Source organism: Pseudorca crassidens, chromosome 11 (genome assembly GCF_039906515.1).
Source record: "Pseudorca crassidens isolate mPseCra1 chromosome 11, mPseCra1.hap1, whole genome shotgun sequence".
Classification (NCBI taxonomy): domain Eukaryota; kingdom Metazoa; phylum Chordata; class Mammalia; order Artiodactyla; family Delphinidae; genus Pseudorca; species Pseudorca crassidens.
The window spans coordinates 6,116,679-6,132,438 of record NC_090306.1 but is presented as its reverse complement, the minus strand read 5'-3'; the positions used below and the strand labels follow the sequence as shown (position 1 = coordinate 6,132,438).

General features: G+C 48.0%; 1 protein-coding gene across 1 annotated transcript; it reads right to left on the bottom strand.

Moving 5' to 3' along the window:
• Nucleotides 1-89: 89 nt before the first annotated feature.
• Nucleotides 90-4,826, bottom strand: CD27 (CD27 molecule). The gene is made up of 6 exons (XM_067698612.1): nucleotides 4,413-4,826; nucleotides 4,093-4,224; nucleotides 1,469-1,621; nucleotides 1,175-1,264; nucleotides 786-905; nucleotides 90-563 (listed from the first exon to the last, which is right to left on the bottom strand). The coding sequence occupies exons 1-6, from the start codon at nucleotides 4,546-4,548 to the stop codon at nucleotides 439-441; spliced, it is 756 nt and encodes a 251-aa protein (XP_067554713.1). The 5' UTR covers nucleotides 4,549-4,826; the 3' UTR covers nucleotides 90-438.
• Between the last annotated feature and the right edge of the window lie 10,934 nt (nucleotides 4,827-15,760).

The window sequence follows — 15,760 nt, the reverse complement described above, 5'->3', positions numbered from 1 at the left end:
AGCTCCGCCCTCAGATCGCGGGTCTGCGAGGAGGGTGGGTGTGGCCTGCGTGGGGAGACTGAAATCTCAGAGCTGGAAAGCTGCAGGCGCCTCTTTATTTTGTCGAGTTTCTAGGTCAACGGTACACCACGTGGGCCTACCGTAGGCGGAAGTATGTCTTCCACCTGGAGCCCTAGCCCTCTTGCAGCACAGGGGTGCAGCTGACACACTCGGGCTCCCGCTTCCCGCCCCCCACCTCGTTCCCCTGGGTCCTCGCCACTGCCAGTCTCGAAAAGGCACACAGGACAGTTTCCCAAGTCGGCACACACGAAAGGGTCCCGATGAGAGGGTAGTGCTGAAATTGGAGGTGCCGGCTCTCGATCCCCCTGGATGGCGGGTGGGTTGAGATGGAGGCTAGGACTTGACTGCAGTGACGGCCCCCCTCCGCCGAGCGCTGGCTCAGGGGTAGGAAGCGGGCTCTGGTTTTCGGTAATCCTCCTGAATGGGGATGGCACTGCCCTCCTCCTCCCTGGGGCAGCTGTAAGGACAAGGCTCTGCAGGCGCCACTGGACCTTCTCTCGTGTCTGAAGAGGGAGAATCAGATGAGTGTTGATCGGCGGTGGAGGATGCGTGAAGGGAGAAGAGATGAGCAAAGGCGGGCTGTCAGGAGGGCCCCAGCTTAGAGGAGGGGAAGAGAGGCCACAGGGTGCTAAAGATGGAGCTGGAGAGATTCAGTGAGGTTCCAGATAGGGAGGCAAAGCCGAGATGGTGGGGTGGGGTGCAGAAACCTGAATTTTGTCTCTTACTTAATCTATATTTTCTTTGTTGATGGAGGAACAGGGCTCCGACTATGGTGAAAGCAAGAAACATTCCAGAGAGGAGCACAAAGATGCGGATGCAATCCGTGCTGCACAGGGACCTTTGGGCTGTGATGGGATGGGCAGGGGTCACAAGGGGGTTTGGGGGAGGGCCTAGCCCTTGACTCCCCTCAGCCCAGCCCTCTGTCACCCCTGCCTCTCCCCTTTCCCCACCTTCCTCCCCTGCCCCCACCATTGGACCACGTCCTTTCCTAATCCCTGGACTCTGCTTCTCCCTCTTCTTACCCCTGTTCCTAGGAGCTTTCTGGCTGGCTTCCCTCCTGGACCCTCCTGTGTGCATTCTCTCTCTTGGGGTGGGGAGTGGGGAGAAAACTCACGTGACCAGTGGGTAGAGAGAGTTGGGGCAGGCAGCCACCTGGAATCAGCCAGAGTCCGCATATGCTGGCCTGTCCTGGCCTCTGGTATCTCTGGAAAAACAGAGACAAGATGGGCAGCCGCAGGGGGCCCCAGAGGGCACAAGGCTAGGCTGAAGGCCTAAGCGAGCCTGGGGGTGCGAAGGCCGAGACAGGCGGACGAGGCAACGTATGTGGGGCTGGGCATGGGAGAGGCGGTGCTGGTTGGGGTGTGACCCTTACCCCCAGTGACCAGACAGAGGGTTGCCTAGAACTTACCTTCAGTATGAGGTGAGTGGGAGGGTTGTGGGTGTGGGCCTGGGGCCTGGGCTGGACCAACACACTCTGTACACTCCTTGTCCCTGCACTGCCAGCCCTCAGGGCAGGCACACTCCGAGTTGGCGGTGAGGGAGCAGTTTCGAATGAGAAGACCTGGCGACAGAGGAGAGGGAGGGAACACACAGGGTCCACTGGCTTAATCCCCTCCCTCGCCTCCCAGGCCTGCCCCTCCCCCACTGTCATCCAGTGCCTTTGTCATTTGTGTTATTGTTATTCAAGAAAAACTCGGACCTTTTAGAAAATTCACGGTTCAGAAGTCGAAACAGCTTACATGATTTTTCCTCTCACTCACTGATGCTTTTAGAACTTCTTATTGAAGTATACTTATAGAGAGGTATGCATGTCACAAGTGTAAAGCTTGAGAACTGGGACGAATTGGACTCACAGGTGTAACCAGCACCAGATTAAGAAACAAGATGACCAGTCGTGTTCCTTTTTAGTCACTAACACCGTCCCCACCAAGAATAGCTACTGACTTCCTAACACCACAAGTTGGTTTTGCCAGTTTTTGAACTCTATGCATGAATCAAGCGCGTGTGCTCATTCGTGCCTGGTTGCTTTCACTCAGCTCTTTGTGAGATTAATCCAGTGTTGAGTGTGATTGCAAATCGTTCATTCTCACTGCCATCTAGCGTTCCCCTGTGTGAATACAACACCATTTATTCATCCGTTCTACTGTAGGTGTGTGTTTGGGTAGTTTCCAGTTTTTAGCAATTGGAAATGGTGCTGCTGTGGTCCCCAATAGGTTTTTAACTTTACTGATATCCTTTGCCTCTAAAATATAATTTGTATTCAAGTGTAGAGGTCAGGTGCTGGGTGGCTGCCAATCGGTGATACTGGGGGAGGTAGGTAGGAAGGGCGTCGCATGGGTTTGGGTTCATGGGTGTTTGGGGGTGAGAAGAGAAGTGTGACTCTGGGGAAGGTGGCACCCGGATGTGGGCCAGGCCTGAGTGGGAGCCTGGTGGGGCAGGGTGCACTCATGAGAACCCAGGGAGAGGAGCCCTGACAGGTGGGAGAGGGGTGCAGAAAGGGACGTCTGAGGATACCAAAGACTACCATCAACCCTCCCAATTTCTTTAATGTGCGCCTTTTGTCAGGAAAGGGTGTAAATTCCTTCTCATCTTTATGCCCCTGTGGCATCTCCTTTCTGAATTCTGACTCATGGTTGCTACTAGAACTTGGTTTCCTTGTGGCTCACCAGGAATTGTGAGCCAGCCTGGATAAGGATCTGCACAGGAAGAGCAGTGATGGAGGAGGGAACGGTGGTGGTGGAGATGGAAATAGGTAGGGAAGGTGAAGAAGATCAGGGAGGGTATCTGCCCAAAGGGATGGGAAGGGTTAAAGAAGGGGCTGGGATTGGTTAAAAAATGAGTGAAGTACCATTGTTTTCAGTGGAGTCTACAGAAACCTGGGAGCTCTCTTCGCCATGTACAACCTGTGCACAGAAATCCATGCTGATTGCAGGCACTTGTCCATCTTACAGATGGGAATACTGAGGTCCAAGAGGACCAAGCCCATTCAGCCTCTTTCCAGTGCCCTGGAGTCCTGCAGCCAGGTGCTGCCTGAGTGCTTCAGGGATCTGTGGGCTGAATCTCACAGAGGAGGATCGTGGGCTGGGCTGGGCTGGAGCAGAGTGGAGGGAGCTCCGACTGGCTCAATATTAGGAAAAGGCCTTCTACTGGGGCCTGCAGAGTGAGTTGGGGAGGCTTTGACTAAAAAAAAAAAAAATCCCCATCTTGCCCAGATTGTTGCCAAGAAGAGAGAAGCACCCATGAACAGTCATATCTGTAAGTTAAGTAGACTGAGGAATGCCTCTGGTGTATTTCTTATGTTGCCGTTTGACTGATTTGCAGCAACAAACCCTTGTATTTATATTCAAGAATACAGTATTAAAAGGCCTAGTCAGTCATTTACAGGCGAGTAATGTGGTTCAGCTAAATCGTCCTCAAAAGTGTCCTGCTGGAGAATATTTGTTCAAAGGGGCCACTTTAGATCTGCTGATCTATGTACACTTGTACATACATAGTTTCTAAAATTCTAGCTAAAACAGAGAAATGATGAAAGTGTTCATAACCCAGCTGCTGATATTTCATTTCTTAGTTTTAAAAAAGATGAAATTACAAAATACATAAAGACACAAGCCACATACACATTCATTCTCCTGAATTGGCTTTTGGACAAAAAGAGGGCGTTATCCACTGACTGGGATTGTTATGTCCTTAGAAAGGTGTATTCCAATTTCCAGGCCAATGTGCACTCTGAGATACGGCCCGTCCATCAGTGGGGAGAGGCTCGTCTAAGATCTCGGCTCCTACAGCAACTTCCTACTCTGTATTGTCTTGATCCTAGCCATAGACCCCTTCTCAGCAGACCCTCAAACTCTGCTGGCCCCTTCCCTGAATCACTTCACAGCTCTCCCTACCACATCAACACACACTGCCCAGGGCGCCCCGTTTCCCACCACGGGCTCCACTGGCCGTAGCCTTGAAGCAACTGAAGCTCCTACTTGCCCCCTCTTTGCTTCTCCATACCCACTTTGCTCCCCAAATGCTTGCCCATCTCACCAGAGTTACAGTGCCGGCAGCTCTCACAGTGGGGCCGGGTATGGTGGTCTGGTGAGAAGGAGACCCCCGGTGTACACGGATCGCATTGAGTAGCCTTTTCATGCTGGTCACATTCCTTCACCAGGAACGTTCCTGTGAGCAGAGGTCCAGGGTCAAAGCCCAAGGAAGGCCGCTCCCTCACCCTCTTCAAGGTGCTGCCTCCTGGCCTCTGCAGGATTCTGCTCCTTGCTTGAGCTCAGACTCCCTCTCTGCGTCCCTCCACCCCAAGCCTGGTCCTCTCTCTCCATACTCAGCTAGACCCTGGCAAGGCCTCCTCTTACCTGGCTCGCACATCTGGCAGCACCGTTCTCCCTGAGCCAGGTAATGCTTTTCCGGACACCTCTTGGAGGCTGGGGTCGCTGAGAGCACTGCCAGGGGCCCCAGAACCCACAGCCAGCAGGGAGGTGGCCGGGCCATGGCTACTGCCCGGGGAGCTCTTCCCGCCCTGGCTGCCGACTTCGGGCCTTGGGGGAGCTGGTACCTGCCCAGCCAGGCACTGGTGCCTCTTCTTTGCACCTCCCGGGCCTGTTTTCTTGGAGTGGTCCCCGAGTTGGGTGGCAGGCTGACCTTTGATGCAGTTGAAGTTCTACTGTAGCTGTTTCTCGCTCAGGCAGCTACCGCCACCCCTCCCCCTTTCCCATGCGCTGGGTGCTGGGAGAGCATTAAAGGGGAAACTGTCAGAAGACCTGCTCTCTTCAAAGACGCCCCCAACACGCCAGCCGCTCCGTGGCCTCTGTCTCTCTTCCGCTCGTGAAGAATTTAACTCTGCCTGCAGCTTTTATAAAACGTTGGATGCACAGGGACACGCACGCTCCTATTCAAGCACCTGCACACGAAGATGCCCACGTTGCCCCGTGTTCACAGCTGCGTGTCCCCACGCCTCTTCCCACACCACTTCTTACACCAAGGTCAGCGGTTTAGGGAAGGAAGGGAAACCAGAACTGAGTGCGGGTCCGCACACTCTTATCTGAAACTCTTGGGGATGGGATACATTCAGAATTTTTCAGATTTGGGAAGAAACCAGCATCACACGACACCCTCACGGGGCTGGAGCAGCGCTCACCACCAAGCACAGCGTTTCTGCAGCAAAACTGTTGACTCTTTCAGTGGGGTGGATAACAGCTATAGCCAGCCTCGCATCAACTGACGTCTGGTTTCACGGCCAAAAGAGTTTGCTATGGGATTGATTGTTCAGAATTGCAAACAAGGGACTTAAACCTGTGTCTCCTCTCTGTCAGGCTGTGTGCTAGGAGCTCACACATGATCGTTTAACCTTCCTGCCAGCCTGTGGTACAGGTGCCACCCATTCCCAGCTGGCCTCCCTCACCCTACTATCATTTTTTTTTTTTTTTTTTTTTTTTTTGCGGTACGCGGGCCTCTCACTGCTGCGGCCTCCCCCGTTGCGGAGCACAGGCTCCGGACAAGCAGGCTCAGCGGCCATGGCTTACGGGCCCAGCCGCTCCGTGGCATGTGGGATCTTCCCGGACCGGGGCACGAACCCGCGTCCCCTGCATCGGCAGGCGGACTCTCAACCACTGCGCCACCAGGGAAGCCCACCTTACTGTCATCTTTGTCCTCCCCTTCCCACCTCTGGCTGTGTTCGCCATTGGTCCTGGAGCACCTGGGCGTCTTCTCGCCCAGCCTTGGGCACTTGGGATTAAATGTTGATCCTGTGGGTCATTGTTTCCCTATTTCTGTGGTTCTCCTGGGAAGACTGACTTGGGGATATTGGAAATAGCTGGACTTTCCCCTCTTTGAGTCCCAGGAACACCTGGGTCATACAGCCCACCCACCGCCCGCCCCCCCCCCCCCCCTCTTTCCCCAGAGACTGGCTTGTTTCTCCAGGCCATTTTTTCATTCAGGGGCTTTGCCATTGTTTCCACACTGCTCATAAAATCTCACACCCCTGGGGCTCCTCTGTTAGATCTGTTCTCTGTCTCATTCTTCGGTTTCCTTTCTCTTCATTTTTTCCATCCTCCTGTCTTTCCCCAACTTCCTCTACTCTTCAGGACGGTCCTCTCAAGTGGGAAGCCACACAGGGGTGTGATTTGAAGAGTTACTTGTGCAAAACCATCCTTTTGGCGATATCTGGCCGGGTGCCTGAATTCCCTCCTCAGAGGGCGTTACCCTTGGGACCTGAGGATTTTGCTGTCACCAACAGTCCTGCCCGCATTCCCAGATTATGGTCTATATCTTCACTGTTAGTCTTTTTTTTCGCCACACGGCTTGTGGGATCTTAGTTCCCCGATGAGGGACTGAACCCAGGCCCTTGGCAGTTAGAGCTCGGAGTCCCAACCACTGGACTGCCAGGGAATTCCCTTCACTGTTAGTCTTAAACTTCAAGGCGGGCATGGAGAGACATGTGGGGATGCAGGAGACCCTGGAAGGATGATAAGGTGTTGGGGACCTTTAGGGAGAAACTTGCCAAAGGGGGAATTGAGGATGCGGATAGCTAACAGCCTCTACTAGACCCTGGGCTCCCCCACGGGGGGTCTCCGTTCTCTGGGTCAAGGCCCATTCCCTCCTCTACTCATCACTTCTCTGGGCAGCTGGGGGGAGGGTAGGAGCAGGGTCTGCCTGGCTCTCCTGGAGAACCGCTGGCCAGGAGGAGGAAAGCCAGTTTTCTGGCCCTCTTTTCTGGATGAATGGAACGACTTCATCTGCCTTCTGTGCTTTTTGCACCAAATTCTGGTGGGCCTTGGCCTGTCCTGGGCTGGCCCCCTGGACTGGACAGCCTTTTCTCTTCTCTACAGACCCTGCAGGTGCAGCCTGCTAACCTCTCCCCACCAAGTCCTCCACCATCACTTTCTCTTTGGGGTTCAGCTTCTCCCACTCCCGGCTGGGCCGAGATACATGGCCTCTTCCCAGCAGCTCCCTCCCTTTCTTGCATCTATGGAGACAGGCCCACAGAAGCCCTTCACCTCTGACAAGTTTCATTAGTTTTGAGAAGGTAATCTGGAGCAGGGGAGGTAGCCTGGATGTCAGCTGGGGTCCCCTTTCTCCTTATCCCTAGACAAGACACCCCGCGTCTTCCGGCCAGGGCAGGTCCCGGGCAGAGTGGGAAGAGGCAGTGCTGTGGACTTGCACGGATTCCAGTGGGTCCGGTGTGATGGTCGCTTCTCTCTTTCAGCTGAAGCCTTGTGCCTGCCTCTCTGCTCCTGAGAATTCCCGTACCTCTGCCCCGCCACAGGCCCCAGGTTGGGGACACAGGGCTCTCTTGAATTTTCCTCTGAACCAACTATAAGCAGAAATCTGTTAGGTGTGGCAGAATTTTGCTGAAGCTTTAGATCTCATAAGGATACAAGTTAAATTGCATTTTGGATATTCTGGTTCTTAATGGTCCTTCCCACGAAGCAGTAGGTGCACCGAGCATCCTGGCTGTCCTCTCTCCTCCTTTAGCCACAGACCGCCTTTCAGAAACCTGTCCGGCAGCATCCCTCCACTCTCTTCAGTCCCTCATCCCCACATCAGTCTTGGCCCTTTATAAATCTGTAAGCAAGTCCTCAGCGGAACTAAACTCTCCCTTAGAAGGAAGTTCTGTTCTATTACATAGGCATCAGAAATCGTATTCCCCAGTCTCATCAACCAAACCCTTAGTTTTTCTAGTCGTCTTTGTCTTCCACTCCATTCCTTCTTCTCCCGACCCCCCAGGCCCCCAACACCTTAGATACTCCTTCCCAGCAAGGCTTTGAGAAACCAACTAGGCAGGACAGTGGGGTGGGCTGCTTAAGGGTCTGGGTGCTCACATCCCAGCTCTGTAGTTTGCACCCCTGGGACTCCTCAGTCTGGGTGACACAGGGGACTGACCAACTCTCGGCAGTTCTTCCAACCTCTGACCACTTTTCAGTTATCTCAATCCCAGCTCCTAGTGTCTCCCAGCATGTAAGGCACCTACTACATATGAGATGGTCCAGCCTCAGCTTTGTTCCCTGGCAGCTCTATCCACAATTATAACATCGAAGTTTTGGAGGGCCCAAGGCCACACTGACCTTGTAAATTCCACTCCTCGTCCATTTGACAGGTATTTGTTGCGTGTCCATTGTGTGTCAGGTCCCATCTAAGTAATGGGACACAATGATGAAAAACAATAAACAACTGGTTTCTGCCCTTGTGGAGCTGACACAACAGTAAGAGGCAGACATTGATCAGGTAATCTCTAAGACACATGTGAAGTTCTTAGCGATGGCCATTATGGCCGCACCGTGAAGGGGAGAGTCAGGGTGCAGGGATGGGAGGGCTGGCGGGTGTTTCAGCCAGGAAGTAAGGTTTAGCTGAGGTATGTGGGCTCTGAGCTCTCACCTACTTGAGAATTGTTTCTTCCTTTGGTTTGGGTTTCCAGACACCACCCTATTCTTCCTTTGACCACTTCTCTTCTTTTGATCAGTGGTAGTTTTTCTTTTCTTAAATACAGATTATATAAAATAGGGGTGATCTGTCCCTTGAAGGCTTGGTAGAATTGTGTGTGTGTGTGTGTGTGTGTGTGTGTGTTTATTTTGAGCATAGGTTTTTCACTACTGATTTCAGATTTTCAGTTTCTTCTGGAGTCAGTTTTGGTAGGCTATATTTTTCTGGAAGATTGTGTATTTAATCTGTTTTAGATGTATGGCCATAAATGTTTAAAATCACCACTAGATCTGTAGTTATTTTCTCTCCCAATATTTGTTTATAATTTCTCATTTTTTTCTTGATACACTTTGCCAGAAATAAGTCTAATTTATTTATTCCTTCAAAGAACCACCTTTTGATTTCATTATTTCCCCTTTTTTTTTTTTTTTTTTTTTGCGGTACGCGGGCCTCTCACTGTTGTGGCCTCTTCCGTTGTGGAGCACAGGCTCTCACTGTTTCAGGGTAGTGGGGGTTCTTGCAGAACTTTTTCTAAACAAACAAATTATATGTGTGTGTTTTATTATTTAGGAACGTTCATGGCCCCAAATGAGGGAAGACCCCTTTCCCTTGTTAGGCTGTTGTTAATAAACAGATTCTTTTTTTATAGCGGAGAATGAAAGTTCAGACCCCCCAGAGACAGACATCTATCAGCAAAAAGAACAGATGGATTTTTCCAGTGAAGTCCATTTTATTTCCTACTTAAAATATTATTAAGCAAAAACGAAATATTTCTCACTCTCTTTTCACACCCTCTCCTACTGAGGACCCTCTGTTTGAATTTCTCAAAGCAGAGAAGACCTCTGGTCTCCAGGGAGGTGGGCGAAGAACCTCTTGCACAGCCCGTGGTCACTACTTCTCCCCGGTGAGGGGCTTACCCCCGCCTTTTATAACTGAGATGGTTGTTGGCAAGGACACCTAATTTTCGCTTTCCCTTTCTTATTTGGGAATGGGAAGGTACCTCTGTTCTCTAAAGGAAATACTATACAAGCCGGCAGTAATTCTCCTAACACAGAGCCAGAAAGAAAGCCTACGGAACGAATCATGCGTTGGTTCTCTGTACTCGTTAAAAATGATCTCTTGGAAATGAAACAGCCCAAGCCTGGCAGTTCCATGTTCTTCCCGTGTTGCTTTTAAAAGTCCATCTTTTTCCAGGTAAAGAAAGGATTGTTAATTGGCCTGGTACCCCAGCCTGCCGGGAAGAATTCTCCAAGGGCCCCGCACACTTGCGTTTTGGGTTGTGCTTTGTTTTTTCATAAATGTTACATAGTACACATCCTTCTAAAATTTGCTTTTTAAACCCAGTAATACGTCTTGGAGATCATTTCACGTTATACATGCAGAACTACTACTCATTTCGATAGAGAATGGATGTATGTAGGCTTTTTAGCCATTCTCCTGTTTATGAATACTTAGCTTTTCCCCCAGCATTTCACTATTACAAGTGCTGTCGCATAGCATCTGCTACTTCTCTGTGCTTGTGAGAGTGTCGCTTTAGAATAAATTCTGGGCACTGGAATCGCTGAGTCATAGGGTATGCACATTTTTCACTTTAATAGGTGCTGGCGAGTTGCCCTCCAAATTGGTTCTACCATTTCACACATCCAACAGCCTTGAGAAGAGAGCACGTCTGCTCACATCCTGCCAGCCTTTCATATTAGCAAACCATTTCAGACGATCGACCTGGAGGAAAACGCTGCCTCACTGTTGTTCAGTGTACATCCTTCTGATTACCAGCGAGCCCCAGCGTCTTTCCCTGATCGCTGGCCGTTTGTATTTCCTCTTTGTGACTGATATCTTTTCTCCCTGGGTCACCACCAGTGTCCTCAAGTCCACTCTCGGCTCTTGCCTACAAAAATCCTGTTTCGGGGGCTTCCCTGGTGGCGCAGTGGTTGGGAGTCCGCCTGCCGATGCAGGGGACACGGGTTCGTGACCCGGTCTGGGAAGATCCCACATGCCGCGGAGCGGCTGGGCCCGTGAGCCATGGCTGCTGAGCCTGCGTGTCCGGAGCCTGTGCTCCGCAACGGGAGAGGCCACGACAGTGAGAGGTCCGCGTACCGCAAAAAAAAAAAAAAAAAAAAAAAATCCTCTGCTTTGGGACCCAACCTGCAGGGCCTCTGCCAGTTCCGTGGATCCCTTTGGATGTTTGCCATCCGCTCTAGGGGCTGAGACAAGCCTCCCTGTGGTGGGCGAGATCACTCCTATCCTCGCTACAAACCTCCAGAGACTTCAGATCTGCGTGGAGTTGGTATCCCTTACCTCATTTGCAAGATGCCAGTGGGACTCAGGGAACCCCCAGACCCTTCTGCTTCAGCACCAGACGCCTCCCTACGACTACACTTTCTTCTGGCCCAGACTGAAGGGCAACTTGGTGCATGTTGACTCTTTAAAAATTGAGATAAAATTCAACGTTTTAAGCGTTTTATAATGTACAATTCAGTGGATTTTAGGATTTTTCCCAACGTCGTGCAAATAGCCCCACTATCTAATTCCAGAACATTCCCATCTCCCCTAAAAGAAACCTCAGACCCACTAGCAGTCAGTCCCACTCTCCCCCTCCCCCATCTCCAGGCAATCATTAATCTATTTTTTAAATATATTTATTGTATTATTTATTTGGCTGCGTTGGGTTTTTGTTGCTGTGCACGGGCTTTCTCTAGTTGTGGTGAGTGAGGGCTACTCTTCATCGCGGTATGCGGGCTTCTCATTGCGGTGGCTTCTCTTGTTGCAGAGCACGGGCTCTAGGCACGCGGGCTTCAGTAGTTGTGGCATGCGGGCTCAGTAGCTGTGGCTCACGGGCTTAGTTGCTCCGTGGTATGTGAGATTTTCCCAGACCAGGGCTTGAACCCATGTCCCCTGCATTGGCAGGCGGATTCTTAACCACTGCGCCACCAGGGAGGTCCCTATTAATCTATTTTTGATCTGTACGGATTTGCCTATTCTCACCATTTCATATAAATGGAGTCATACATGGTCATCTGACTGGCTTCTTTCACTTTAGCATAATATCTTCCAGGTTTATGCATGTTGTGGCATGATTCAGCTACTTCCTGATTTTTATGGCTGAATAATATTCCATTGTACGGATATCCCACATTTTGTTTATCCATTTATCAGTTGATGAACGTTTGGGTTGTTCCCACTTTTTGGCTGTTATGAAGGATGCTGCTATCAACATTCATGTACAAGTTTTGTTTGAACCTATGTTTTGAATTCTCATATTCCTATGATTGGAATGGCTGGGTCATATGTTGATTCTGTGTTTAGCTTCTTAAGGAACTGACAAACTTTTCCACAGTTTGAACCATTTGAACCATTTGACAATCCCACCAGTGGTACATGTAGTTTCTCTACTTGTTTACCAACACATGTCAGTTTCCGTTAAAAAAAATTATAGCCACCCTAGTTGGTATGAAGTAGTACCTCACTGTGGTTTTGATTCACATTTCCCTAAGACTAAAGATGCTGAGCCTCTTTTCATGTACTTATTGGACATTTGTATATCTTCTTTGAGAAATGTCTATTCAAACCCTTTGGCCATGTTTAAATTGGATTATTTGTCTTTTTTGTTGAGTTATAAGAGTTCTTTATATATTCTCGATGCTAGACTCGTCAAATATGTGACTTGCAAATATTTCCTCCGTTCTATGGGTTGTTTTTCACTTTCTTGGTAGTGTCCTTTGTTACACTAACATGTTTAACTTTGATAAAGTCCAGTTTTCTATTTTTCTTTTGTTGCTTGTGATTTTGGTATCATATTTAAGAAGTCATTGCCTAATCCAAGGTCACACAGATTTACACTTGTTTCTGACAGTTTTATAGTTTTATTTCTTTGATCTATTTTGAGTTAAGTGTTGTATATAATTTGAGGTAAGGGTTCAACTTCATTCTTTTGCCTGTGGATATGCATTGTCCCAGCACCAGTTGTTAAAAAGACTATTCTTTTCACATTGAATGGTCTTGGAAACCCTTGTCAAAATCAACTGGCCAGAGATGTATGGCTTGATTTCTGGACTCTTGAGTTTATGATCTGTATGCCTGTCTTTGTGCCAGTACCACACTGTTTCGATTACTGAAGCTTTGTAGTAAGTTTTGCAATTGAGAAGTGTGAATCCTCCAACTTTGTTCTTCTTTTTCAGGATAACTTTGGCTATTCTGTATCTCTTTCATTTCCATATGAATTTTAGGATTAGTTCATCTATTTCTGCAAAACAAGGCAGTTAGAATGACAGGGGTTGCATTGGATTTGTAGGTGAATTTGGGGAGGATTGTCATCTTAAAAATACGAAGTCCTGGGACTCCCTGGCGGTCCAGTGGTTAAGAGTCCGCACTTCCACTGCAGAGGGCACAGTTTCTATCCCTGGTCGGAGAACTAAGATCCCGCATGCCATGTGGTGTGGCAAAAACAAACAAACAAGCAAACAACCCCCCCAAAACAAACCGAAGTCCTCCAATCTATAAGAACATAGGATATTTTCCCATTTATTTAGATCTTCCTTGATGTCTTTCATCATTGTTTTGTAGTTTTCAGTGTACAAGTCTTGCACTTTCTTCATTAAATTTATCCCTAAGTATTTTATTCTTTTTGATACTATTGTAAATGGAATTGTTTTCTTAGTTTCATTTCTAATTGTTCATTTTTCATGTACCACTTTGACTTTAGAAGGAGGCAACTGTTTTCTCCACAGAGTTGGAACATGATGCTTTGGGGGGTAGGTGTGTTACAGTTACATCCTGCGGGCCATTGCTTGGGGTTACCTGTGACTTATCTGAGGTCACAGATGGAGAATTTGATTCTGTGATGCAAAGGGAAACTTATCTGACTCATTTTCCCCACACTTCCTTTTCTTCTAATGTCTCCCTCTACTGGGAGGGGAAGAGAGTGGTTTGGTGACAGGGGCCTCCCCATCTCTCACAGCTGCTTCCCCTGACCTTGGATGCCTCTGATGGAGTTCCTGAAGGTCGAGGGCTGTGGCAGCCTTCCCCCTTACGTGTGAGTTAGTCCACAATCCTTCCTCCATTGATGGGCATCTTGCCCATAGAGGAATGCTGAGGGTGACAGGCAAGGTCCTGGAGGCTGGTAGGGTCAGAGGAGTCTGGGGAGGGAGTATAGCGATCAACCAGATGGTGAAACTCTGAGATGTGGAGGGCCATTCAAGGTAAATCTGCTGCTTGGACCACGTCCAAGGCCATCTCTCTGCTTGGTCACTTGCTAGCGGGTCAGTTGCTCAAGCTGTGAGTCTGTTTCCACTGTAACATGGGATGCTGATGCTTACCTCACAGGGTGGATGTGATCTGTTCAGTGTGATAACATGGGGGCACACCCTACACAGGGCTTGATGCAGAAGGTCCCAGTAAATGTTCCTTGGAGTATGGTTTGATTATTAAGCTCTTTTCCTTCTTGGGGTTGGGGCAGTGTGAGAGCTTGGGATTCCTGAAGTGGTACAGAGCTCATAGTGGAAGGGAGAAATCCAGCAGGAGGAGGTATATGGGACAAATCTCACCTTTACTAGAGCTCAAAATTAGCAATGGGAGCTTTAGGTTGGGCAATGGGGAGGCTTCTGTGGCTGAGGAGACCCCATCACATTTTCACACTGATGGAATGGGATAGGCTGGCTTGGTACAGCTGCAAGAAGAAGGATATTGCAAACATGTGTCTCTTGATACTTGAGGGCACAGAGTAAAAGTCTATGCATAGTTATTGGAATTAAAAAATAGTTTATTAAAGTAACCAAATTCAAAATCTAGTTTCCCTTATGCTCTTTAAGTTCAACTTATACATTTTGTTATTCTATTATGAATATAATAAAACTTTTAAATTCTTACTTATTACTTTTCTTTAATTTCGACCTATAGATTTTGTTTGACTATTTATAATAGAGTAAGACTATGATATTCACTTGTGTGTGTGTGTGTGTGTGTGTGTGTGTGTGTGTGTGTTTCAGAACACCTTTTCTGGCGAATTATTTTTTTTTAAACATCTTTATTGGAGTATAACTGCTTTACAGTGGTGTGTTAGTTTCTGCTTTATAACAAAGTGAATCAGTTATACATAGACATATAACCCCATGTCTCCTCCCTCTTGCGTCTCCCTCCCACCTTCCCTATCCCACCCCTCTAGGTGGTCACAAAGCACCGAGCTGATCTCTCTCTGCTATGCGGCTGCTTCCCACTAGCTATCTATTTTACATTTGGTAGTATATATAAGTCCATGCCACTCTCTCACTTCGTCCCAACTTACCCTTGCCCCTCCCCGTGTCCTCAAGTCCATTCTCTACATCTGAGTCTTTATTCCTGTCCTGCCCCTAGGTTCTTCATAACCACTTTTTTTTTTTTTTTTAGATTCCATATATATGTGTTAGCATACAGTATTTGTTTTTCTCTTTCCAACTTTCTTCACTCTGTATAACAGAGTCTAGGTCCATCCACCTTACTACAAATATCTCAATTTCGTTTCTTTTTATGGCTGAGTAATATTCCATTGTATATATGTGCCACATCTTCTTTATCCATTCATCTGTTGATGGACACTTAGTTTGCTTCCATGACCTGGCTATTGTAAATAGTGCTGCAATAAACATTGTGGTACATGACTCTTTTTGAATTATGGTTTTCTCAGGGTATATGCCCAGTAGTGGGATTGCTGTGTTGTATGGTAGTTCTATTTTTAGTTTTTTAAGGAACCTCCATACTGTTCTCCATAGTGGCTGTATCAATTTACATTCCCACCAACAGTGCAAGAGGGTTCCCTTTTCTCCACACCCTCTGCAGCATTTATTGTTTGTAGATTTTTTGGTGATGGCCATTCTGACTGGTGTGAGGTGATACCTTATTGTAGTTTTGTTTTGCATTTCTCTAATGAGTAATGATGTTGAGCATCTTTTCATGTGCTTATTGGCCATTTGTCTGTCTTCTTTGGAGAAATGTCTATTCAAGTTCTTTGCACATGTTTGAGGGTTTTTTTGTTGTAGTTGTTTTATTTTGTTATTGAGTTATCAGAGTTCTCTCTATAATCTGGATATTAATCCCTTATCAGATACAGGGTTTGCAAATATATTCTCCTATTCTGTGGGTTGCCCTTTTACTCTGTTGATAGTGTCCTTTGATACACAAATTTTGAAAATTTCCATGAAGTCCTATATATATATATATATTCAGATTATTTTCCATTATAGGTTATTACAAGATACTGAATATAGTTCCCTGTGCTATACAGTAGGTCCTTGTTGTTTATCTATTTTATGTA

Bases quoted from the DNA above. Each gene is read 5' to 3' on its own strand.
- CD27 (XM_067698612.1), bottom strand. From the start codon at position 4,548: ATGGCCCGGCCACCTCCCTGCTGGCTGTGGGTTCTGGGGCCCCTGGCA. The intron at 4,225-4,412 runs GTAAGAGGAGGC...CTCTGCTCACAG, and splicing joins CTGCCAGATGTGCGAGCCAG to GAACGTTCCTGGTGAAGGAA. The intron at 906-1,174 runs GTGAGTTTTCTC...ATCCCATCACAG, and splicing joins TCTCTCTACCCACTGGTCAC to CCCAAAGGTCCCTGTGCAGC.